The following is a 25,124-nucleotide window of genomic DNA, read 5'->3' as shown; positions in this document are numbered from 1 at the left end:
GAAAAGCGTTACAGGTCTGTGAGAGCCAGAGATTTTCCTTGTTTGAGGTGACCAAATACTCATTTTCCACCCTAATTTACGAATAAATTCTTTACAAATCCTACCATGTGAATTCATGGATTTTTTTTTTTTCACATTCTGTCTCTCACAGTTGACGTGTACCTCTGGTGCAAATTACTGACCTCTGTCATCATTTTAAGTGGGGGAACTTGCACAATCGGTGGCTGACTAAATACTTTTTTGCCCCACTGTATTCACACAGGTGACTTTTTGATGGCCCATCAAAAAAAAAGTTTTTTTTTTGATGGGCCGCACAGCAAGAAGGTCCTGAGTTCAATTCCACCATCAGGCCGGGGTCTTTCTGTGTGGAGTTTGCATGTTCTCCCCGTGTTTGCGTGGGTTCTCTCCGGGTACTCCGGCTTCCTCCCACCGTCCAAAGACATGCAGCTTGTGGGGATAGGTTAATTGGATAATCCAAATTGCCACTAGGTGTGAATGTGCGAGTGAATGTGAGTGTGAATGGTTGTCTGTCCCTGTGTGTTAGCCCTGCGACAGACTGGCGACCTGTCCAGGGTGTACCCTGCCTCTCGCCCTATGACAGCTGGGATAGGCTCCAGCGCCCCCCGCGACCCTGAAAAGGATAAGCGGAAGCGAATGGATGGATGGATGGACTTTTTGATGGGTGGAGCAATCCTGCAGCTGCATGCAGCTCAACAAGCTGTGGAAAAGCTTTTCAGCCAGCACACTCTGAGGAGGGTGCATGTGTTCGCAGCTGCAAGAGCGTGCTTTAAAACAGATTATTTTTTCTAATAATGTTGGTTGAAGCTAACTTACTGACGGGAAATACATAAGTCCCTCTTGCAAAACCATTCGGCGAACGGCTCAGTCTGTCATCAATGGTCGATAAATTTGTCCAACCTTACTCCATATGCAGGATGGTGGAAGGAACTCAGACGTTTGTGTTTGGAAAGCAGGACTTTTATATTTCTGAAAGAGGTTTAAGGATGTGGACGCGACAGAACGTCACTGATGTGCATGATTCTGTTAGGACCAAAAGATTCGTCATAAACTGTATCATAGCATCACTTTGACCAAGGACGATGCAGAGGAGGCGAAACAACGATGGGAGAAAGAATCAGGCTTTTCAATACTTCAATACTTTCAAACAGCTTTTAAATGCTAATTCCTGGAGCTGGAGAGAGTTTTGGAAAAGACACGTGTTTGTTATTTGACAGACGAGGTCGACATCCAACTGTTTTTGGAAAGAAGCTTTGGTAATTATCTATAACGTTTTAATATTTCTCATAATGTGTTCTTCATAAAAAGTAGAAATCTGGATCTGCGGTGTGAGGAACTTTGTTTCAGTGTGTTTGTTGTGCTGGGGGGCAATAACGTAAGCTCGAATCACAAAGCAACATATCAAAGCCCAGATTGACGCCTGTGGACTTCTGGAGTTTTATCACTTTTATTTTCTAGTTCTCGGTTCTTGTTTGATGTTGGTTCTCCTTCATGTCCCCGTGTCTGTCTCCACTGTTGTTTTGTCAAGGTCATATGTCTTAGTCTGGTCTCTGTGTTAGTCACTTCCTGTTTTATTTTGACAGTCCCTCTTGTGTGTGATCATGTTGGTTAGATTCTGTCCAGCTGTGTCCCCACGTGTGTCCACTCTGCCCTGATCTCCTCCTGTGCATGTAGTCTGTCTCCCTCTCAGCTTCCTCTTTTTTCCAGTAAATTAAATCTGTAACTTGTTCCCGACACACGTCTCAGGACAGCGGACTTAATAACTGATGACGGGACCATGTGAAGCTAAACGAGGCTAAAAAGCCGTGCGCAGACATGCCCCCATCAAACTGCACAGCCTTTCTTTATATGCAGATACTGTGAAATGATTATTATTAGAGTCTTTAAACGAATAGTGAATCAGTGTAACTCCAACAGCACGAGTTGAGGTGTGTTTGCAGGAGTGTACACGCCGGCGTGATGCAGGCAGCTGGCGTGCCACTAATACCCCAAATATTACTACAGTTGTTAGCGAGCGATTGTAGTTTTGAGAGCGGCCTGCAGAGAAAATGACTCCTAATAAAGCCTCATTATGCTGATTTAATGAACTGCTCCGCTCGACCTGTCACACACGTACAGATGAATTCTCGTCCCCGCTAACAAAGGCGCCCCCGTTCCTTCGCAGGTCTCCAGCACCGCCACCCTCGAGGGTAAAGGTCAGCTGAAGTTCACCTCCGGCAAGTGGAGCCCCCACCACAACTGCAGCCAGCTCGCCACAGCCAACGACACGGCCATACGAGGCTGGGACCTCCGCACCATGAGGTGAGCGCCGCTGCCCGAGAGATCCTTTAGGTGTTTTATTTAGGTGACGTGTAGACTTCACCTCCTTTTTCACGGCATTGATCGCTGAATCTGATGGAATAAGTCCCACAGCAGCCGCTGAGCTGAGGTGTCACTGACGGTTGGTGTTTTTTTTTTATTCTTATTTGCCAGTCAGCGTTAATGCTCTGCTTTTTTCTTTGCACCTGATTAAAAGGAGCTGCCGTCTGTGTAAATCTGACCGAAATGAGTCGTGTACGTTAAACTCTGGGCTTACTGGTTTTACTGGGTGTTTGCATGTCATTACATGCAGACATTTGAATGCACTACACAGAGCTGTGTGTTTAATATTACTCATCATGCTGAGGGAGTTTTGTCACGACTGCCTCTCCGTGCATCAGGAAACACATGCGTGTCTTCATATTACAGCTTCAGAGCAGGTTCACATCATCTCCTCATGCTGTGAGCAGATTTTTTTTCTGGTTCTGATGAAAACTTTGTGTAACCGTTGGAAACGAGCAGCGTCATAAATGCGATTAATGACTGAGTCGTTAGTCGTTATTGGATATCGTGATAAAAGGCCCTCCGAGAACACAAACCTCCACCGAGCCAGCTCGCTCGCCGGGCGGTAAAACAATAGTTATTTTCTGTGTATGCATTTTGATTCTTCTTTCATTTTAAACCGACTTTGAGATGTTTGCAGTGCAGGCTTTTTGCTCTGCTCAAACCATCATATGCTTTAATGTACTTGTCATCATTTTGAGTAGGGAGCTAATTATGCTAGCAAAGCTGAAAACTGTCATACTGACGTAAGAAGCGATACATCAGGTTAGCCGAGTGTCCGGAGTATCCGCCTGGATATCGTATCATAGTCGCAAACCATTTATCCCGTTTTTCATTCTGTCTGAAAACTCGACTGCTGAAAAAGTTTTGAATGAATTCTGATCGAACTCTGTAGCGGTGCTGATGGGAGTCCAATATCGATGTCACTGATTCTCAGTGGGTTCTCATTGGCGTCAGAGTCACCGCCATCTCTTCATTCATGCTTAGGTGAAATGTTTGTGCATGTTGGAGATATTTCTGCTCTGTTGTGATTGGTGTTGGGGCTGTTACTCAAAGATGAAACCAGCACAGACACTTCAAAGCGGTCGTCATGGTGATTCTGCTGTAGAAACACGCCTGTCACCTGTGGATGTTCAGGCTCTGGCTGCAGGGCTGCAGTCTGCACACACTCAGCTCTTGGCTAGCTTAGCGTTAGCATAGCATATAGAAAGTAACATACAGATTAAATATACCGTATTTCCCGGACTACAAAGCGCACCTGAATATTAGCCGCACAAGCTAAAATCAGGGGAAAATCCTGTTTTGTACATACATTAGCCGCACCTGACTAAAAGCCGCAGGTGTTTCAATGTTGACTTATCATATGTAAGAGAATATGCACAAAGGGAATTGTCAGGAAAGAGATGGCTGTTTGGAGACATCACTTTTATTAATATTTTGAAAAACAAGTTATGGGTACATATTTGCATAACTTTTTAGGTATATGTACAAGTAGCGGTAATTACAAGTACGAAACATGTACTGTGCTTCATAAATGAGTAACAAATGTAGTACATAACAATAACCTACAGCACACCAGAAAAATAGATTCAGACTACCTTTTAGGCTCAGGTGCAGTGACACGGCTTTAACAAGAAGAAAAGTCAGTCATTCACCACCATCTTCCTGCGCACTAAAACCACCAAAGTCCACTTCTCCAGTGTCGGATACGAACAGGCTCAGGATGGCTTCGTCATCCACTCTCCGCTTCTCTCCTTCGTTGTCACTTTCAAAACCAAACAAATCCTCGTTGTCAGTGTCAGAGTCAAACACCCTCTGAAGGGCCGTGGCGGTGTCCTCCTCTCCATCATGCAGCAGGTCAGCCCTTCGAAATCCGTTGGTGATCATGGATGTTTTCACACTTTTCCACGCTGTCAGAATCCACCGGTGGAGTTGAGCATAACTTGCTTTTCGCAAGTTTATCGCCGCTCGTCATCGACGACTCCCGCTGAACGCGTAGCGTTAATTTGAAGTTTGTTTTTCGCGCTACTTGTACGGCACTATGTTGCCTGGCGGATGGACATGTGACCAACATACCACTCTTGAACCCCGATACTGTGTGTCTGATCACATGCCCTTCCGCCAGGCAACGTAGTGCCGTACAACAGCGGAACAAACAAAACAAATCGTCTTACGATATGACAAAAATCATGGACAATCCATAGAAAAGCCGCACCTGACTAAAAGCCGCAGGGTTCAAAGCTTGTGCAAAAAGTAGCGGCTTATAGCCCGACAATTACGGTATGTCACATTTGACCTCTGACCTCACTTTTTTTTTATTACACATTGTCTTTTCTTTCAAATTGAAATTGTGTTTTATCTTCAAAGAAAGTATTTCCAAGACAAAGACAATGAGTGCGTTTAATTACAAATATACTGAAATATAATATTAAACTACATATGAACTTGCATCAGGTAAGAAGGTGCCACCAGGACAAAAGCCTCCATAGAGTTTCATAAAAAATCAAAGTGATTTATGATGAACAATTAAGAGTATTTTGTAATATTTTTGATCACTTTTAGGTAATTGTACATAAAAATAAATGTGCCTTTATTTAAAAAGAACCGTAATATTTCGAACCTTCAACTGCTGTTTAAACACTCATCGATCGTGGCCTGCGGGTCTTTATCAGATTCCAACATTATGAAATAATATTTTTTGCACAGTTACATCAGAGGCTTTGCTGATGTGATAAAGCAGTTAGAAACCTGCGACACTACAGGCAGCGGAGTGGTAACACGGCACTCGGCTGCAGTTAATTAGCACATGGACTCTTATAATGCATAAGTCAATAAAGGACTGGCAATGAAACGAGGCTTAAGGGGAATCAGATGTTACATTGTCCACCCAAAGCCAGAACTGCTCCACGAATCAAATTCATTCACGATTAGTGAGATTAGTTGTTCTGCTGGCTCGAATTAAAGGAAAAACTGGAGTCCTGACCCACAGTGAGGAGCTCTGTTGGCTCTACAGTAACCGTTACCTGCCTGTGAGCACCTGGCCTGGAGCTGTTTATGCATTCATCAGAGATGACACTGATTAAATCAGTATGCTCAGGAGCGGGTTGTAAAGTGGCTTGCAGCTTTTAGTAGTCCATCTTGAGTGGAGACGACACACCCACATGTAGTTCAGCCAGCCAATCAGAAGAAGGCTGTCTGAAAGGGGCGGAGCTAACACAGCTTGTTTCAGACAAAGGATGGAGGGATTATTATGAGCTGTGGCTGCAGCTTGTTGTCGTAGCTGTCAGCTTTGTGTCTCTAACAAAGACGAACACACAAACCTGAGCGGTCTGTGCTCGTATTTGCATCCAGGTGTGTCTGTCGGCTCTCTGCGGACGCCCGTGAATCGAGTCAAGCGCGTTCTTCTGCTCGCCAGATGATGAAGTGCGAGGCGGCTGAGCACTAATGTTCCTGTGTGACACGGAGCATGTGTACTACCACACATTAACCTTGTAACTGCAGGTTATCAGCAGCCCACCTCCCGACCTCTCACTGTGTGTGTGTGTGTGTGTGTGTGTGTGTGTGTGTTTCTGCAGCACTTGATGAGTGAGGTCAGCGTGTGTTTACGTGTGGGCTGTGCTGCAGGAATAATAATCACCTCGACATCGATCGCCATGATAACAGCAAAGTGCTGAAGAGACTGAGAGGGGTGCCGGGTGAAGGAGAGAGGAGGAGAGAGTGAGAATGTATTTACACGATGCGTATCACAGGGCCAGATAAGATAGTTGAATCATTGATATCGCTCCCCGTCAGCCCCATAACAAATTAAAGAGTTCCTGCACACCCCGTTTTGGCCGCTCTCCTCCCGCTGTGCTGTTTTGAAGGATGCAACAGTACTGATTTAGCCATCGGCACAAAGGGAAGGAGGGGGCGGCGGAGCGGGGCTTGTTAGCAGAGAGCAGCCTCATCCCTGATATCGCTGTGAAAACACACCATTATAGTCTGCAGGGACACGTGCAGCCAGCAGAGGGCGCACCATGACAGACGTTTTAAAGAAAAACAATAAAATGGTCCGATAAGGACGATCGACTTTTTCGTTGGTTTAAATAAAGTAAGATGTTTGTGCAGGAATATATCCAAGTGCTGTCAGGACTGAAAATCTGCACTTTGATTCATTTTTTCATTTTAAGTATGCGGTTCATGTTTTTTTAAAAATAAGCTGAAACTTGGAAATGAGGAGCTCTTGCAGCACATTTGTTTTTTTTCTTGGATTAGGACGTATTTGTCTCCTCGTTTGATTCGTTTGGTCCAAAGTGTCTGAACCAACAGCAGGTAAAGAGATGCACAGAGGAGGTCGGGGTGGAGGCAAGAGACAACCAAACATCAAACTAACAAACCACATTTCAGTTACAGTTAAAGTCAAACCTAATCTTCTCCTCTTTGAATTTATACCTCCACCTGACCGGAGGACGACACCTGAGTGGCCTCATATTCAGAGATCCAGGAAGCTCATGACCTGTGTTTGTCCCTCCAGACCTGTGTAAATGATCCATTTATTAGATTAAACTGACAGAAAAATAATCATTAAGTATTTTAGTAGCTGATCTCAGAGCAGTCCTCCATCAGCTCAGCACAGACAAAATCATTTTAACTCTGCAAAGGAAACAAAAAAAGAGTCTCATCTGCACATGTTTGATGTGCCAACAAAAAAAGGACTAATGCAGCAAACAAGCACAGAGAATAAATAACATGTACATCATCTGAAAACCCGACTACAGTCCAAAACTGTCATTTATTTTTATTGTTTCCTTAAAATTCCAAACTTCTGAATGAACATGGAAAAAACCACAGATTTCATTTTTCAGTCTTTTCTGAAGACGTCAGACCGCCTGCTGTCTGAGGTTTTGTGGTTTAGTAACTTTGCAAACGGACAAATACTCATTTGTTAATGACAAATGCCGCTCCTGTAGCCGAGGAGTTTGCTGGACGATGGTTTGGGCCGAATACTGGAAAGTGCAGCAGTTCCTGATCGAGCCTTTTGCCCGTGTTACATGTCAGATCAGCATGCGTGTGTCACAGCTGTGTTTGTTAGATCACCTTACATTGAGAGACGAGCAGAAACCCAAACCTTAACCATTCATCAGTAAAAAGAAAAACGTGCTTGTGTTTAAAAAACAAAACAAACAAACATCATTTACTTACTGTTTGACGTCCGTACGACCAACTGAGACCCCGACACACGTGGTCGAATTTTTCAACAATGTATATATAAATTGAAGCGATGTCTGCCACTCTGATATGCTGACATGTCAAAACAGTGACTCTTCCTGTTGGATCACAAACAGTGATGGTTTGTTTTCTCTGAGCTCTGCTTTAACGGCACAAAATTGATACACAAATCTAAAAATGTAAAAGAATAAAAAACATTCAGATGCTTCAGTAGACACAGACACACGCAGAGAGACACACACACACACCGAGGTCACAGCATGTCGTGTTTGTGTTTCACTGTCTGTGCATGTGTGAAGTGGCTGCAAGTGTGAAAGAGCAGTCTTTGTGTCTGTGTGCGCGTGTGTGTGTCTGTGTGTGTCAGCCTATCATCATGCTCCACTACCTCTGCAGGTGACCTCTGAGGTGTCTCCCCCCACTTCTCTCTGACACACAGAGTAAAAATAGACCGACCCATCGGTGGTTTCCTCTCACTGCTTTGAATTTGTTTCCATTCACTGACTGACTGCTCGTATTTTCTTAGGCTGAGATGATGGTGCAACACTCTCCTGGCTGGTTACAGACTGGATGCATACCGGTTACGGACTGGATGCAGGCCGGTTACGGACTGGATGCAGGCCGGTTACGGACTGGATGCAGGCTGGTTACAGACTGGATGCATACCGGATGCAGACCTGTTACAGACCGGTTACAGACTGGATGCATACCGGTTACAGACTGGATGCATACCGGTTACTGACTGGATGCATACCGGTTACAGACTGGATGCATACCGGTTACGGACTGGATGCAGGCTGGTTACAGACCGGTTACAAACTGGATGCATACCGGTTACAGACTGGATGCAGGCTGGTTACAGACCGGTTACAGACTGGATGCAGGCTGGTTACAGACTGGATGCAGGCTGGTTACAGACTGGATGCAGACCAGTTACAGACTGGATGCAGACCGGTTACAGACTGGATGCAGGCTGGTTACAGACTGGATGCATACCGGATGCATACCGGTTACAGACTGGATGCAGGCTGGTTACAGACCGATTACAGACTGGATGCAGACGGGTTACAGACTGGATGCAGGCTGGTTACAGACTGGATGCAGACCAGTTACAGACCAGATGCAGACCAGTTCTAAACTGGTTGCAAGTTAATTGCGCACGATGGCAATAATTTTGGTTGTGCATTCAGTCAACAGTGGTTCTCTGGTGTGACTATAGCATTCTTTTTCTCCTCTTCTCTAAAATAAGGACTGGGAGTGCAGCTCCACCAGCAGCAGACGCCTCGAGCTGGTTATCTAACACCCTGGAGAGGAGCTTGGTCTCTACAGCACCCTCTTGCCTCCCAGATGCATAGCTTTTTTCTTTTAAAAAAAAAAAAAAAAAAAGCAAAGATAGTGCTGCTTATAAAACATATATGATGCCTGTTCCACTTTGTACTGATGTAATATGCAGCATTATGTAAATTATGGAATACTCGGCTCTGATACGGGGACAGAAAACTGTGTTTAATGGAAAATCCTGACACACTCTCACTCCTCCTCAGCCGGCTGTTCTCACTGCACCTTTGCTTTTACATTATTCACAGAGTAATCCCTGCTGTACTGAGCTGCTGTTGTGATTTTTTTATTTTTTATTTTTAGGCAGGTCTGTTTCATTAATGTATTTTTAAAAGGTCTTATTTCAGTTGTGCCACAGGTCGTTAGTGAGAGCTGGGCAGCATTGTTGCAGAGATGAACAATGTGTGCTAAATGTGCATCAGCTCACAGAGTGGAGCATGTGGGCTGTAACAAATATCACATAATTATATACAGCAGATTAATTATCCTGCAGATTGGAGCTGGTGATGTGTACACAAACAGTCCAGAAAGGATCCAGCTCAATGTCAGAATAACTAAAATGTCAGTAATTCAGCTTTACTCGCACATTTTTGATTCCTAAAGCCATGTGGAGCTCGTCAATAAAGTCAGAGTCATCGGTTTACAACAATAGAATTCAGAGTGTGATTGTCTCTAATTAAAGGGCTCACAGCGCTGGAGTGTAACCATGGTTGCTGGTGCTGAAGGACATAAAAACTGAGAACAGGCAGCAGAGCTATGCAAAAGTCTCATGCACTTATCTGCAGTCGCTCACTCCAGGTTTATCCAGCGTGACACGACAACCCGAAACATGCAGCCGGTCATAAAAATGTAAAGCGTATGACCCCACAGAGACCTGCTCACAGCACCTGTGAGAGGACGCCGATCGCTCTACGCAGTGCTCCGAAGGCGCCCCGAAGGCGCTCGGGTGACGCTGCACTGATGCCTGAGGCTTCATTCAGAGGCGGTTCACTGCGTCCTGGGCCGCCTTGAAGGACCGCCTACTCATTGTGTTCTTTGGACAAGCCAATCACGCAGTTTGTTCTGAGAAAGGCGGCTCTCTCCACACTGTCAGTATTTCTAAAAGCATGTAGCGACGTATGTGATTCGGGATCCAGTCTGCATTACTTTGGTTTCTTCTTCCAATCGCTGTGTTTCTTGGTCAGTCAACAGCTCCATCGGAGCTACTGCCAGATGTCTGGGCTGGAGTCATGTTCCCAACCAGTTCAAGAACTGGGACCAGTTTCGTCAGGATGTTTGGTATTTACTTGTTTTCGGTACAGTTCCACTCGTGTAAAGGTCGCGTGATCCTCCACGTGTGTTTAGGTTTAAGCAGCACAGCTACTCAGTTGGTAGAGGCAGCAGGATTTCTTGGTCGGGTTAACCTGTAAAACTATTTGGCTGTGTTCATGCATCGAGACTTCTCTGTTAGTTTAGGTAAGAGGTGGGGAACTCCGGGCCTCGAGGGCCAAGCCCTGCAGGTTTTAGATCTCACCCTGGGTCAACACACCTGAATCAAATGTTTAGTTCATCACCAGGCCTCTGGAGAACTGTTGAGGAGGTCTTTTAACCAAGGACACTGGCCCTTGAGACCTGGAGTTCCCCCACCCCTGGTTTAGGTGATGAAACAGATTTACGTCTCAGGCACGCAGCCATGCAGACTGCTGGGCGACCTGCAGTCACCAGGGAAAAACATGGATTCAACCCAACCGGTTGGTGAACGGTTCCCCCACGTTTCTGTCATTGGTTGAATTCAGTGGCGAAGAACATGCTACACCAAAAAGCTTGAGATTTCTTTGGTGCCCTTCAAAATAAGTGCCTTTTGAAGCATGTTTGTGGCACTGGTAAGGTCAACTTTTATTTTGAAGGCAAACATTCTCAGTTTCCAAGTTTCCAAGGCAGAAGAAGACTTTCTTTGGTCTGGTCTGTCCCCGGTCTGCAGGCCTGGGTGACGAGGATGCTTTGGCGCACTATAGGAATCATGGATTGGTTCAAAGTGCCCCATTTCCTCCTTTCTCATAGCTGCTTCCTGTTTGTGCGGGTAACTCGTCTCCCCACAGAGGCACAAACCATACTTCCGTGTGGAATAACTCGGATGTGAAGTCTTGCTGACTGCAGAGAGTAAATGGACTGTTCCCAGAGACAAAGAAATAACTTTTTTTTAAAAATAACTTCCCACTTTGGACAACCAGTAACTGCTGTTTGTAAGTTAAAAACGTCTTTAAAGAGGAAAGATGAAAACAAGTTGTTAGTTTGTGAGGATCTGACTGTGGGCCCACCGGGTGGCTTTAAGCCTTTGAATAATATTAGGCTAGCTAACAGCCATGTAGTACTCGCCACTGGGCATGTAGCTGTGCCTCTCTGTGAGGGAGAGAGGCCTGTCACTGGAGATGTTCTTACTCTGCATCGACTCTGAGTTCCCTTTTGGACCCACAGTCCACAGTGAGACACACACAGACGCACACTGAGCTGTGTAATAGCTGTCAGGCCTGCAGCCATACCATGCTCTGCAGGGTGCATACTGAACAGCAGTGCCGTGTTGCAGTGAAGCATGGATCCTGTACATCTCCCCTGTGGTGTGTATGTGAGCATGTGCAGAACGAGCAGATATGTAGAGCGAAGCGAAAGAAGCCGAAATGATTGATGGCGGTGCCATTTGCTTCTTTAAACGCCGGCTCTCTGCTGGTTCAAAGACGACGAGCGGACATCGTCAAACCTCCTCGCCCGGATCAGCCCGAACGCTGCCTGACCAAAACCAGCGTTTCCATTCCACCTACCCATCAGCGCCTCGGCGTGCCGTGATGATAGGTTAGCCGAGGTTAGCATATTTTATTCACATATTCAAATCTGGCTCTATTATGCAAAAAGTGTTGGCTGTTCAAAGTATCATATTTCACATTCAAATACGGGCCATTATGCAAAAGATGTCAGCTGTTTTTGAAATAGTGCTCTTCCATATGCCACTGTTGATTTGAGGGTGACCTTTTGAACCCTGCCGCTGTCAGATCGATCATCCGTGACCTTTTCCCGCGCTCCGGGCTTTTCCTCGGAAGACACGAACCAGACATCCCGCTGTAGCTCTCATAATGGAGGGGTCGGGACCTTATGCAGGCTTTGAAATAATTACAGAGAACACCTTTACGTTTAACACCCCCACCGCCGTGCTTATTTAGCTGCTCCACCTGCTGCAGCACACGCTGGACGGAGGTTACAGGGAGAAAGGGGGAAACTGGGTGAATATTTGCACTCTTTGGCCTTTGTTTCCTGCACTGATTGGTTATCAGTTGGGACAGTAACCTCACCGCAGTCACGTGATCGGTCAGATGTTTTATTCAGTAAGACCTGAGAACATAAAATCATCATGAAAGAGTTCAGCGAGCTCAGAGATCAGGTGAGCAGCGAGCTCATTTTCTCCTTTGTGTTTATGATCGGGGGCGTCGCCCCCTGCTGGGCAGTATAACAAACGCAGGTTTCAGGTGTTTAAACTTCGTTTATGTTGGAAGTTTGGACTCTTTGCTTCACACGAACCTCTGTGCTCTCCTCCATCGTTTAGCCTGCTTGATGCCACGATCCTTTACTTTTTGTTCGTTTGCAGGCTCCTCCCCCTCCTCCCCCCTCCCTGCCTCCCTCTCCTGCTCCCATCTTTCTTTCTCTGCCAGCTCCATCTCAAAGCCAGGCTTTAATTTTGATCAGCGATGAAATGATTGCTCTCCTCTTTCGATTTTTCTTTTCTTCCCCCTCCCATCTTGCTGTGGTTGCCATGGAAACAGGGATGTGTGTGTATGTGTGTGTGTGTGAGATTGTCGATCCCCTCAGCAGAGAGATTTATCACCCAGACTAAGCCTGTGTGTGTGTGCGTCTCTACCTTTGTAGCTTCCTGCTCACACTCTGCCTGTATTTACACACATAAATGGTATTTGTGGGAGTGTGTTTTCCCGGTTTTATGTTTTTATCTGCGTGTGTGTGTAACAGTGTGTGTAATAGGTCCCCGTCCCCTCGTCAGCCCCCCATCACACACACTCGCTGGATGACTTAAGATTGAGCGTGTTTGATGGGTCGACTGTAGCTCTAATCCTGCTCATGCAAACATAAACACACAGACACACACACACACAGTCCCAGGTCCCTCCTCCATTAGGCCGGGCCGGGGGGGGGCAGGGTTGCGTGTGCCGGTGTGTGCCTGCGTGCTTGGCGGGGGGATCGCTCAGAGACACCAGAGAGGGAAAGAGCGAAACTAACCCAATTTCCTGCTCCATTTCCTTTTCACGCGGCGGGCGCGTCCCATTCCACAGCGGGCCGGGTTGAACACCAGCCACCCTACAGCCCCGGGTCACGCCTTATACCTCAGAGTCGTACGCAGGACAGGGAGGCGGCGCTGTAAATAAATCATGTGCTGCGACTCGAAATTACTCATGAAATTGCTATTTTGGGAGTTCACCAGAAGTTCCGAGTCAGCTCGGATCAGGAAGCTGCTGCTTGACGAGCTCGGGCGTATTTATTCCTACCGGCGACCCAACATCCCCGTGACCCGCACATGCATCAGCATCCAGGAAAGTGATGTCACAGGCAGGTCAGGAGGAACGCTGTCGTCGAAGGCAGGTACGACTTATCCTCACTGATGGTGCTGTCTTTATGTTGGAGTGACACGTAAAGACGTAACCATGGTGACGCATGTTATTGACACCAATCGTACCGAGCTGGAGTAGGAGTGTCCTCATGGTCAGAAACACTGACGGCATCACATCACACAGGAAATGAGAGCCGCTCATTTATAAAAGCATCAGGCCCTCTGAAGCCTGTTTATCTTCAGCGAGATGGAAAACATCTGTCAGCTCATCAGAACATCAGCAACTATCGTGGCCTCCATCGGAGAAATAATTCAGACATGTAGAAAAAAACAGAAACGACCATTTCATCCAGATACATCTAAGGGTGGGCGTGGTCACGTGGCTCCAGGCCAAGTGTCCAAGGAGAAGACATGAGAGGCGCCATGTTTGGTCCATCCTCCGTCTTCTCCTGCTTGAGTGGGTTCAGTGGGTGGAGCAGTGAGTCTGTCATGTGTGATGATGCTAAATAATAAAAAACTTGAAGCATGCCGTGACCGACGCGGCGCACGTCAGACCTTCAGGGTGACGGCTCTATGTCCGGCATCAACTCAGATCTGCAGGTGTGAGCAGAGCGAGGGGTCACGCCGGCCGTGCGTCCCCTCGCTCTCTGTGGGCTTCAACTTCTTCCTCGTTGTTTGACATTTCCTGAGTCGCACACAGTCCCCGAGCCGTCTCGACCTAATTGGAGCCCAGCGGTCTGCCTCGGGTCGTTCTCTTATTCCTTCCTTATTTTAATGAGATTTTTAATTAGCATGTTAATTGCCTATCGCAATCAGTGGGGCGACGAGCTAGCTGGCTAGCTGCTGTTGGCATCCAGCTGCGCCACAACACAGAGGCATTCCACGCAGACGAACAAAGCCGAGCCGTGCCGGGCCAAGCCGGCCTGCAGAAAACCTGCAGTTTCTGCAACACTGTGCTGCATTTGTGGCCGAGGCGCCACCACTTCACTCACGCAGGTTTCCATCTACTCGTGCATAATTTGCACGCTCGGGTGTCACGTTTGTGGAAATGTGGACACAACAGGCAAAAAGTAATGAAAACAAAGGGAAAATCACTGAACAGAAGCTCAGAGAAACAAAGACATAAAACAGGAAGTGACCAGAGCTGAAGCCAGACCACAGGCTGATCCCTCTGACCAGGTCTGGGTTGGAGGCGGAAACAAAAGAAGCCGTGCGATGGCTGCTGGCCGGTAGCCTGCACGCAGAGTGTGATTGTCTGCTCCAACTATTACCTCCGACTCCGGAGCAAACCAAAGCAAGCAGCAGGTAAAACGTTCCATAAATGTCGTCTTCATTTGTCTCAATTAAGTCGTCGTTTTGAATTCTGCAGCCTCTCAGAAAGAACGGAGCCGGCACTAAAGACCAAACGCTGAGATCATTCCTGGACTAAACTTAGAGTTTTGACAAATGCAGCATGTTACTGAGTGATAACCGTGTAACAGTGGTCTCTCTGTGAGTCGGGCCCGTCAGGAAACTTTTGATCTAACGAGTCATCTTCCTGGACGTGAAGGTTGGGCGTTCGATGTCCGGCTGCTTCAGTGGGGTCACATGGAGCAGAAAAGCACAATGATGCCTGTACATTTACCAGATTTCTACCCCCTCCCCACTTCAGATGAGCTTCTTTGAGTCCACCTGCCACTGCAGAGGCGGTCCTGATGGATCAGCTGACCTCGGGCCCCACCCACATCAGCTTGTGGCTCAGCTCATACCTGCCGGTGCAGGCGAGTAACAAATCATGTACAGTTCAGAGTGTTTAAGCTGCTTTATTCTCTGCAAGCTGCTTTGGAACCCACCCCGACCTGTTCCATTTAATCGATGTTGTATTTTTCAGTGAAGAACAGCAGCTTTAAATGTTGCAGCTCCAGGCTTTTGTTGGGCGCGCTGTCTTTTTAATAACATTTTAAATGCATTCATTCTCAGGGTGGTGTAAAAACCTCAGCCTCCACCCGTGAGCTCTGGGAGCACTGGTTCTTCCCTGGTGATGCTCCACTAATGAGAATCTTTAAGAGCGCGGCGTTTGCTGTCATTGTGCTCACGCTGCGCTCCGGCTGACCGAGCTGAACGTTGGCAGCGCTTCACGGGTGACGGCCTGAATTCGCCTCTTACAGCGGTAACCACAGAGGAGTCGCTGCTCTGAGGTCAGAGGAGGAAGGGTGTGAGAGCGGGACGGTTTTTCTTTTAAAGGTGTGTTTGAGGGAGATAAAAGGAGGTGGAGGCGCTGTCGTGTCTGTTAGCAGGAAGTCGAGGCTGTGCCGTTGTGAGGCTCGCCTTTGTAATTTACCACCACCGGTGTTGGCCGCTTTATTGAGGCTGGCCTTCGCTGACGGCGACACAGAGAGGCTTTGATTTACCCGGGAAGCCTCGGTGAAGCTTCCTCTCCCTCATATCTGCTCTTGTTGTTACGCCTCCTCCTGTTCCTCTCATTCGTTGCTTCCTCTCACTCTCATCCTGCTCGTTTCTGCTCTTGTGCATTTGCCTTCATGCCTCTAACCGCTCTCTCTCCCTCTCTATCCAGTCAGATCTACTGTATAGAGAACGCCCACGGTCAGCTGGTGCGCGACCTGGACTTTAACCCAAACCGCCAGTACTACCTGGCCAGCTGCGGGGACGACTGCAAGGTCAAGTTCTGGGACGTCCGCAGCGTGCAGGAGCCCGTGAAGACGCTGGAGGAACACTCGCACTGGTGGGTGGATGCAGAGAGGTCAGGGCGGGTGTCCAACACCTGAACCGTGCCCATATGTGGGTGGAGTTCCAGCTGGAGCCCATGAAGTGAAGTGTTGCAGATTTTTCTTTAATTTGGGCTCAAATCTGAAAGTAGTCCCCAAGTTATTGTAGTTTTCTTTAAATACAGTTACTTCAGTTTATTTAATGTAGCCATGCGACCTTTAACCTTCATGTAGCCCGACGTGGCTGCAGCTCAGGAGGTTCCATCCCCAGCTCCAGTCTGCCACAGAGCTGTAACAGTCTTTATTTTCACAGTTTCAGGAGTACAAATGTGGAGCTGTAAGTATTTAAGCATTTGGAGTCGTGACGTCACACCTGCAGCAGACCTCCAGGTGAACATTTCAGGGCTAAAAATTAATTTCAGCTTTTTTAAAAAAACAATCACATTTACACCAAGGCCGAGAATAACCTGCAGCAGTTTAATATCTGCAGGAAGCAGCGCTGGTGCCTCATGTTTGATCCCAAAGTGCATTCTGGGTAAACTTTCAGGGCTCTCCTCAGCCTGTGGCAGAGGTGTCTGCTCAGAAGACGATAGAGCAGGTGAAGCATGTGTTCGTAACCTGCAGGATCATCTGCACGGCCTCATTAAATATAACAGCTGATTCTGAGGGGGATGTTTTCCACCCGCCTCCAGAACGAGCGGCGAGATGTGCTGACCTGTGCTCAGGATGTGGTGTCACCGCGTTAATGTCACGTTTGGCCTTTGCTTCATTATCTTTAGACGAGCTTTAATGAAGCTCAGCAGAAAAACCAGAGTCAGAGGTGAACGATGAGGGCGGGGCAGCACATGACAAAGGTGGGAACACAGACAAGGACAGGAAGTGGAAGGCAAAGAAAGTCACTGGCAAAATAAAACAGATGCAGACAGCGACGGGAAGCAAACATGAGCTTTAATATTTGAGACGCTCTGACAGGAAGCAGTGATTCTTTCATTAAAGCTTCCTGTGTGCACGTGTGCAAACCTCTCCTGACTTCATCTGCAGAACCAACTGTAGGGTCGCAGGTAGGGATGGGTACCGGTGTCCGGTTCTGACATAAACGGTAGTAACCAGATCGAAAAGCAGCGCACATTTCGGTGCTTTATTTCGGTGCTTTTTTTCCTGAGCTGTGATACACTTCTAGCCAATCATTTTACGTTTCCGAGGATAGTAGGCGGGGCCAGGTACGTACGTTCTTTTAGAGCAGAGCTACAGATTAAAAATGCCCAAAGCGAAGCGGTCAAAGGCTGGCTGTACTTCACAGCAAAAGATGCAAACTCAGCAGCCTGCAACAAGTGCTTTAAGCTGATACTGTGATACTGTCAAAGGAGGTAACACCTCAAATCCGATGAAACACCTGGCGACGCATAGTGGGTTTTTTTAAAGCCCAGAAATGCGCCGTATTTGATAGCGTGCTGCGAGACCTCACACCGAGTACATCTACTGCGGGTGTGGTGCCTGTTATCGACCCGGAGTTAGCAACATCCCCCAAAAACCAGAAGAGGAGAGTCCTGGCTCCTAGCCCTGCCAGTGTAGCAGAAATGATGACGGATGATGATGGCAGCAGCAGCCGTTCTTCTCTGCGTGAGTAGCTTAATGTTGTTCGTGTGTAATTTACGTTGAGTAGGCTAACCACGTTATTACATTAATGCATGTAAGGTGAACTAGCAAACACCGTCATAGTTACATGCGGCTGTCTACTTGTTTGATAGCAGATGCTCCCTTCACCCTGGCCAAAAAGGCTAAAATGACCAAAGAAAAAGTGGAAAACAATTAAACATGAGAGGTTTTTGGACAAAGTTTGTGTTTTTTCCCCCATTGTTTAAGCACTGCTTCCAGCCAAGAGTGATACCATATATGCCCCATAGCTGCAGAAAAGGCTAACATTGTTATCTTTTTACGAAAAACCAGCTGAACATGAGAGGTTTTTGGACCAATTTTGTGTTCTCCATTCTTTAAGCACCGGTTTGAGCACCGGCACCGTTTCAAAAGTACCGGTTTGGCACCGGTATCGGATAAAACTTAAACGATACCCATCCCTAGTCGCAGGACACTTGAGCCGCAGTGAGGAGAAACATGGCCGTGCTGCTCATTGGCTCCTGCTTTTATTAACACCTTTATCTCCCAGCTAATGAAACGGCCTGACCGCTCCCGCTGCAGAAAAAGTTCGTCACGCCCTCATTACTAATTAAACACGCAGCCACTCGCTTTGTCACTGAGGACCGGAGCGCAGCGCCACCCAGCCTGCTCGGGGTCGTCCGCTCTGTGTGTGTGTGTGTGTGTGTGTGTGTGTGTGTGTGTGTGTGTGTGTGTGTGTGTGTGTGTGTGTGAGCTGAATAGATGATCAGTGTGTCTGAGAGCCAAACTGGGCTACTGCTGCAGCACACCAACCCTTACCTGATACACACACACACACACACACACACAGAGAGACACACACTCAAGAGCAGCCGTTATCTCCAAACCAAAGTAGAGTTGGCAAACATATCCATGGCTGCAGATGGGATCTCTTGTGATACGAGACATAGGTAGGTGTGTGTGTGTGTGTGTGTGTGCGCGTGCGTGCGTGCGTGAGCATCTAATCTGTCTTTCTGGACATGTTTTCTTTTTATCTCTGTGTGTGGTTTCTGCATGTTCACGCATCTTTTGTGTAGTGCATGTGTGTGTCTGTGTGTGTGTCTGTGTGTGTGTGTGTGTGTGTGTGCTCGTTTTTCGGAGCGCAGTCAGGATATGGCCTCAGGGCTGCTGGGGGTATTAGGGACTATTTTTTAGCAGGGAAGCGGATTAGGGGAGCGCGGGGAACGGCGTGGCCGTGGCTGATTTTCTGTCAACAGCCTCGGTTATCCCTCAATCCCTCCCTGTGAGGGAACTGGGACTCTGAGCTGCACCCCCGGGCTCGCAGAGAGAGAGCAAGGCGGGAGTCGGAGTGACCAATCAGAGAGAGCGAGGGGAAAGGTGGGGAGGAGAGAAAGAAAGCATAATTTATGATATCATCAGCTCATGAGAAGCTCAGACGTCGGCCGCGAGGAACAGAATCCCCATTGCTGGCACGTGAACGCTCGCAGAGACACACTGTGGAGTCGCCGTGTTTACCGCATGATGGGTGTGGGCGCGAGTGCGTGAACGAGATGGATGCAGGAGCTTCTCGTGTGGTCTCCTCACGCACGATTGGTCCGAGCGTTTGGCTCTCACACGCAGCGCTCTTACAAATACAGGCACAGAGCCCCTCTCTACAAAAAAACACCAAAAACACAGGGATGGGAGGGGCTAATGTAAGACGTTCACCAGTGATTGGTCCTCAGGTTTTGTCACCATGATGTCCTTCCCACTAAGGCGAGCTCAGTTACTGCTGGGAAGCTCTGCGCCGCTCCTCTAAAGCCCGCCTGGCTCCCCGGTGCTGCTGGAAAACTTAGCTCATTTCAGACTGAAGGGGACCTCCTGCTGGTTCAAAGCCCAACATGGTGCCGAGGTCAGACTCAGGTGTGTGGGCGAGTGAAACCACACAGCTGTGAGAGATGATAATATAAGATAAGGAGGAGTCACTTCATCAGTGCGTCTCAGTTTATCGACTCTTTGGGCTTAAAGTCAAATAAATGCGTCAGATTACTTTAAGTGCTTTAGCAATAATACAGATATATTACAGAATATGGATCTATCATAGGCAGAGATGGGCATTAATCTGATTACTTTTTTCAGGTAACGAGTAAAGTAAGGGATTACTATTGCAAAAATGGTAATTAGATTACCGTTACTTTCCCGTAGGAACGCTGTGTTATTGCGTTACTAAAACCGTGATTTTATTGCGAGAGTGTCTCATGACAGTGACGTAAGCGAGTGCGCCGTTAGTGACAACAGCTGTGTGCAGATCAACAGTGGATCATATATCGAGTGCGGGAGAGAGTATGAGCGTGCAGCGTTTAAAGCGTGGAAGTACTGACCTTACTTTGAGTTTGATTCCATAAAAAGTGACAAAAACATTAGTGTCCGTTGTGCGTGGGAAGAAAACTTTTTACAGCGAAAAAAACCCCTAAACTTCCAAGCAAGCACCGAGTAGCTACCACGTAATGGGAAATTCACAGAGAAACTCGCGGATTCTTCCACTGACCGCCGCGGCACACCTGCACCAGGGTAAACCTCCGCCTACCCACTCCTGCTTTACAGATGAAAATAGAGCAAAAGGACCGCTGAGTCTTTGACTTTATTTTATTTCTGCTGTGTTTTACTTGCATCTATTTGAAAGAGTGAGTGTAAACACACACAAAAAAATAATTATTTTATGTGCTGGAATGTGCAGAAAATAGGTTTAAGTATTAAACAAATTTCTTCCAGTCAGAGAATGTTGCATATAATTAAATTTTTGCTTGATGCATAAAGTTAAAAGATTAAAACTGATAACACAAGTTTTAAAAAGAGACTTTTCCATTTGATTACATTTTGTATGATGGATTATGCAGAAAAAGTAGAATTGGGCTGAAAGATCTATCGCTTTATCACCTATTCAGGTTGTAAATCGTGTTTTTAAGAAGTAACTAAGTAATTAATTACTGATTATAAGTAATCAGTAAAGTAACGGGATTACTTTTTGGGGGAAGTAATTGGTAATTAGTTACTGATTACTTTTTTCAAGTAACTTGACCAACACTGATCATAGGTATGTTACAGTGTACGCTGTATGAAGTTATGTTATGAATATACAATAACTGTAAGTGTTTACAGGCTGCAGCTGTAGTGAGTGCGACTGAAATACACTTCACACCAGACTCACTGGGAGCGGAGGCGGAGCCTCTGATGCCATGTTTTCATATTTGGTCTGCGGTGAGCTGTCTGAAAGATGGATGTGGGTCTGGGGGTGTGGCTTGTTAAAGCTCCATCATGAGTGAGTCGGCTGCAGGGCGTGTAGCTGTGAGCGATTATAACATGAGAGCAGCCTCCCTCAGAGCCTCGGTCACAGTGGAAACGTGCGTGCAGGCGGCTGTGACTGATCCAGGTGATCGCCTGGATCTTACCTGTGCTGTAGGGGAGGGGCCTGCTGGCGGGTGGTTCTGGGAGACCCTGTTTGGAAGTGCAGCGAGGTCGTAAAAAGCACCACTCTTAATCTAACCAGCGCCTCGGTGTGTGTGTGTGTGTGTGGGTGTGGCCTCAGGGTTTGGAGCGTCCGCTACAACCACAGCCACGACCAGCTGGTGTTGACGGCCAGCAGCGACAGCCGCCTCATCCTCTCCAACATGGTGTCCATCTCCTCGGAGCCATTTGGACATCTGGTGGATGACGAGGAGCTCAGCGAGGGGGAGGAGCTTCACCAGGAGGACAAGTAAGAGAGAACACTGCCTTTGACTTCAGACAGGTCACATGACTTTGATGGAACACTGCAAAACCTTGGGTTAGGGGTCAGAGGTTAGCCGCCGTAGGCTTAAAGCTCGCCGTACCTGCAGCGGCGTCTGAGTGACTGTGACTAACCTAACGCAGCCGTCGGGGGCACGGCACGCTTCCCGCCGCCCTCAGGGTCCGTTTGGTTTTGGACGGCCTTCTTATTAACACGCTATTATTTCCTCACGTGACCTCTGTTGATGTGAGAGGAGGGAGGGTGGACACCTGTGCAAACAGCCATCAGCTGCAGGTGATCTGTACGTGCGTGGGCGGGGTTTAAAGGTGTTTGATCGGCGCTGCTATCATGTTATTTCCTTCTCCACACCTCCTTTAAACATGATCAGGTGCAACTTTATTATTCTGGATTCACATCTTTGAGTTTTCCCCAGGCCCTCGTGAACTCTGACCTCTGTGCCGATGCTGCGATGTTATCCTTCACATCAGCTCTGTGTAAAGGCACGCTGTCAGGAGCCCATCAGGAGCCTGATGACGCGAGCGCGGCATATTCTGAGCGCGTTATTTGATAATCATCCTCTCAGATGAAAGCTGATGGGCTGAACTCTCCGGCTCTGCGGCGCTCGCGGTGATAAAAGTGGAAACATTAAAAATGCGTTGCTGTCAAACACTTCAGGAGTTTTTCTCCGTGGCGTTTAGAGCTGATTCCCACACAGCAGGGAGATCGTCTGTAATGGTTCCAAACCTGCCGCCGTCCTCCATCCATTACGCTCCCAGTCCCCCTCTCAGCCTCGGCCGCCGCCTCTCATCGTCAATGACCGACTCTCATCCACAATTATCAGCTCTCCTTCCTAATCACCAGCACTCAGCTCCAGTTTGAACCCTCCCACTGCAGCCGCTGACCCTCTCGTCTGTGCGCTGCGTGTCCACTCCACAGTTCCTCCCGTGGGTTTGTGGGTATTTTTTTCAGACTGTACATTTTGTTTCTGGTGAAAAGGATCTGTTCAGTCTTACTGTCGAACCGTGAAGGCAAACCTCACGGCGTGTGCAGGAATTAGACTCGACCATAAAGATAATAATAATGACAGAGGCTTGATTGTGGGCGGGGCTTGGGGAGCTTCAGTCACACTAGACCAAAAAGAGGACGGCGACCTCCCTGCAACCGCAACGATCTGACAGACTGCTGTGACTGCTACGTTCATCGCCGTGGCGCTCCGTCTGCTGCGCAGCGTTTAGCTCACAGCCTGACTGAAAACATGAACACAGGCCACAAAGACCCTGACGAGCGTGCACGTGCAGGCTGCAGAGGCGTGCCTGGTGACATCATCAGCGTACCTGCTGCTCCCCTGAAACAGTCAAATGTCACGGCGGTGTCCATCCAATGACACGAGACCTAAACCCTCTGGTCCGTTAGACTAACTGGCGCCGGGCTGAGTATTTATCAGACGCGCTCGTCCCCGTTTCTCCTCCTGATGGATCCGCACGAGTGATGAGCTGAGGAGTGATTTTATTTCGGGGCACAGCCCGGAGGGAGCCGCTCGAGCCGGCGTGAAACGGTTAACGTGAAATATGATGTCAGGATTTCCCCTCAGGAGCGCTAACAGCAGCGGTCTCGGGAGGAAGTGGGGACGGCGCTAACGCTGAAGTCTGATTTAGTCTGTGCGGCGGCAGGAAGAGAGCGCTGCTTTACAGCTCAGCCACCATCATCTCAGGTCGAGACAGGAAGTGACCTCACAGACACTCAGCAGCTCATCTTTTTTTAAGTCGGGAGAATCTCCAAACGTCTGCGCGCTCACGACCATAAAGTCGCGTTGTGCGTATTTTTCCTGCATTATTGATTTTATTGCTGTGATATTATATTTAGGTACAAACAGGCGTTCGTACCATGAACACGAGTCGATAAAAGAATTAAACACACAGGCGATGGAGGGAGGAACGCTCACGTCACACGGCGACCTGAGTGAACGACGCCGGGATGCCGATTCCTCCAATTCTGAATAGGTTTAAGGTTCCCTGAAGGTTTGAGTCGATGAAGCCGGGAACGCTGAGGTTCACATCAGAACGGTCGCGGGTTCGAACCTCGCAGGTCAAAGGTGCCTTGCTCTGACTGATGGCGACAGATTTGCTCCTCCAGCGTTCAGAGCAGCGTCTCTGTCGGCACTCGTGGTGCTGATGCTGCTGCTGACCTCATGATGCTTGTTTCTATGGATACTGCCCATCATTGTGTTGGAAACATTATCTAAGTCAACCTTTCAGTGAAAATAAGACAAATGAGGCTGCCTGGTATTTCACAGCTCACCTGTGTGTGTGTGTGTGTGTGTGTGTGTGTGTGTGTGTGTGTGTGTGTGTGTGTGTGTGTGTGTGTGTGTGTGTGTGTGTGTGTGTGTGCGCCGCAGGGGTAAGGAGCCGCTGAAAGACAGCGTGGTGTCCACCTACGAGGAGCACGAGGACAGCGTGTACGCGGCGGAGTGGTCATCGGCCGACCCGTGGCTCTTTGCTTCACTCAGTTATGACGGACGGCTCGTCATCAACAGAGTCCCGCGCGCCCTCAAATACCGCATCCTGCTCTGAGCGGGGTCGTGCTGCCTGTGTGTGTGTGTGTGTGTGTGTCTGTGTGTGACAGGCTGTGTTTGATGCTGACCACTGTAAAAAATATCTGTGTTGCTTAGAAGTAAAAACTGGCCGTTGGATGAAGTTTGTGTTTGTGTGCTTCTTTAACGTTGGCTGTGACGTCAGTGGGCGGGGTCACAGGTACGCAGGGCTACAGATCCAAACACAGCTGAGACGGCGCCGTCTTTTCTTCGTGACAACAAATCTTTAACAAAAGTGTTGTTTAGTTCTTGTCATAATTTCAGCATGTAAGCTAGTTTTAGTCTAAACTCGACTCAGTTTAATTAAAGGTGTAAAAGTTACAAAACACACCACACGTCTTAACAATGCGATGTCATTAAGCAGTGATGTCACTGTGGCTACCTCCATCTTTTATATACAGTCTGTGGTTTTGGCCCATCAGCGCACCAGCATCAGAACAGGAAATATTTCCGCTTCCTCTAACTTCGGTCCTCGCTCCCCTGCCGCCCACGCCGTAGTCCTCCCCTCTCTGTGGATTCGTACAGTGCGTGCCGAGGCCGATCGATGGCGGCGACAGTTCAGACGGCTCTGACGGGCCTTTTAATTGCAGCTCGACTCCAACCATCACAGCTCCACACACACAATGAAGGAGGAGCCGTGCACTTCATTAGGTATGCCAGTCAGCGCCAGCAGAGCTGTGGCTGAATACTCAACGTATGCATCTGTCTAATCACAGAGGCTGCTCACACACACACTCGGAGGCCTCGTTGCCCCGCAGTCAATTATTAAGAAGAGGGATCAGGGTGGAGATGCAGAGGGACGGTGAGCGTCGCCTCCTTCCTGTCGCGTGCAGACGTGTGAGGGCGAGTGTGACACAGTATGAAATTATGAATGCGGCTTTCTGACCCATCAGTCAATCCGCCTGCTAATAACCGCTGAGTGTTTGCATGCCAATCGATGACAGCACCTTTTTAGTATGCCTG

The 25,124-nt window shown here is 47.9% G+C and overlaps 1 protein-coding gene across 2 annotated transcripts in view; it reads left to right on the top strand.

Moving 5' to 3' along the window:
• The window catches only part of eipr1 (EARP complex and GARP complex interacting protein 1), a 50,420-nt gene extending 26,156 nt beyond the window's left edge, over positions 1-24,264 (top strand). Inside the window, exons 6-9 of one of the 2 annotated variants that reach the window (XM_082516807.1) lie at positions 2,183-2,319; positions 16,062-16,229; positions 21,392-21,559; positions 23,967-24,264. In XM_082516807.1, the coding sequence (XP_082372933.1) occupies positions 2,183-2,319; positions 16,062-16,229; positions 21,392-21,559; positions 23,967-24,141 (648 nt within the window). In that variant the 3' untranslated portion in view covers positions 24,142-24,264. The remainder of the gene's footprint in view (positions 1-2,182; positions 2,320-16,061; positions 16,230-21,391; positions 21,560-23,966) is intronic. The other variant, XM_082516808.1, reaches the window with a different exon arrangement.
• The last annotated feature ends 860 nt before the right edge of the window (positions 24,265-25,124 follow it).

The sequence above is a fragment of the Aulonocara stuartgranti genome (genome assembly GCF_965226115.1).
Source record: "Aulonocara stuartgranti genome assembly, chromosome: 19".
Taxonomy (NCBI): domain Eukaryota; kingdom Metazoa; phylum Chordata; class Actinopteri; order Cichliformes; family Cichlidae; genus Aulonocara; species Aulonocara stuartgranti.
Note: the sequence above shows the minus strand (reverse complement) of the source record. Positions and strands in the feature narration are given on the sequence as shown.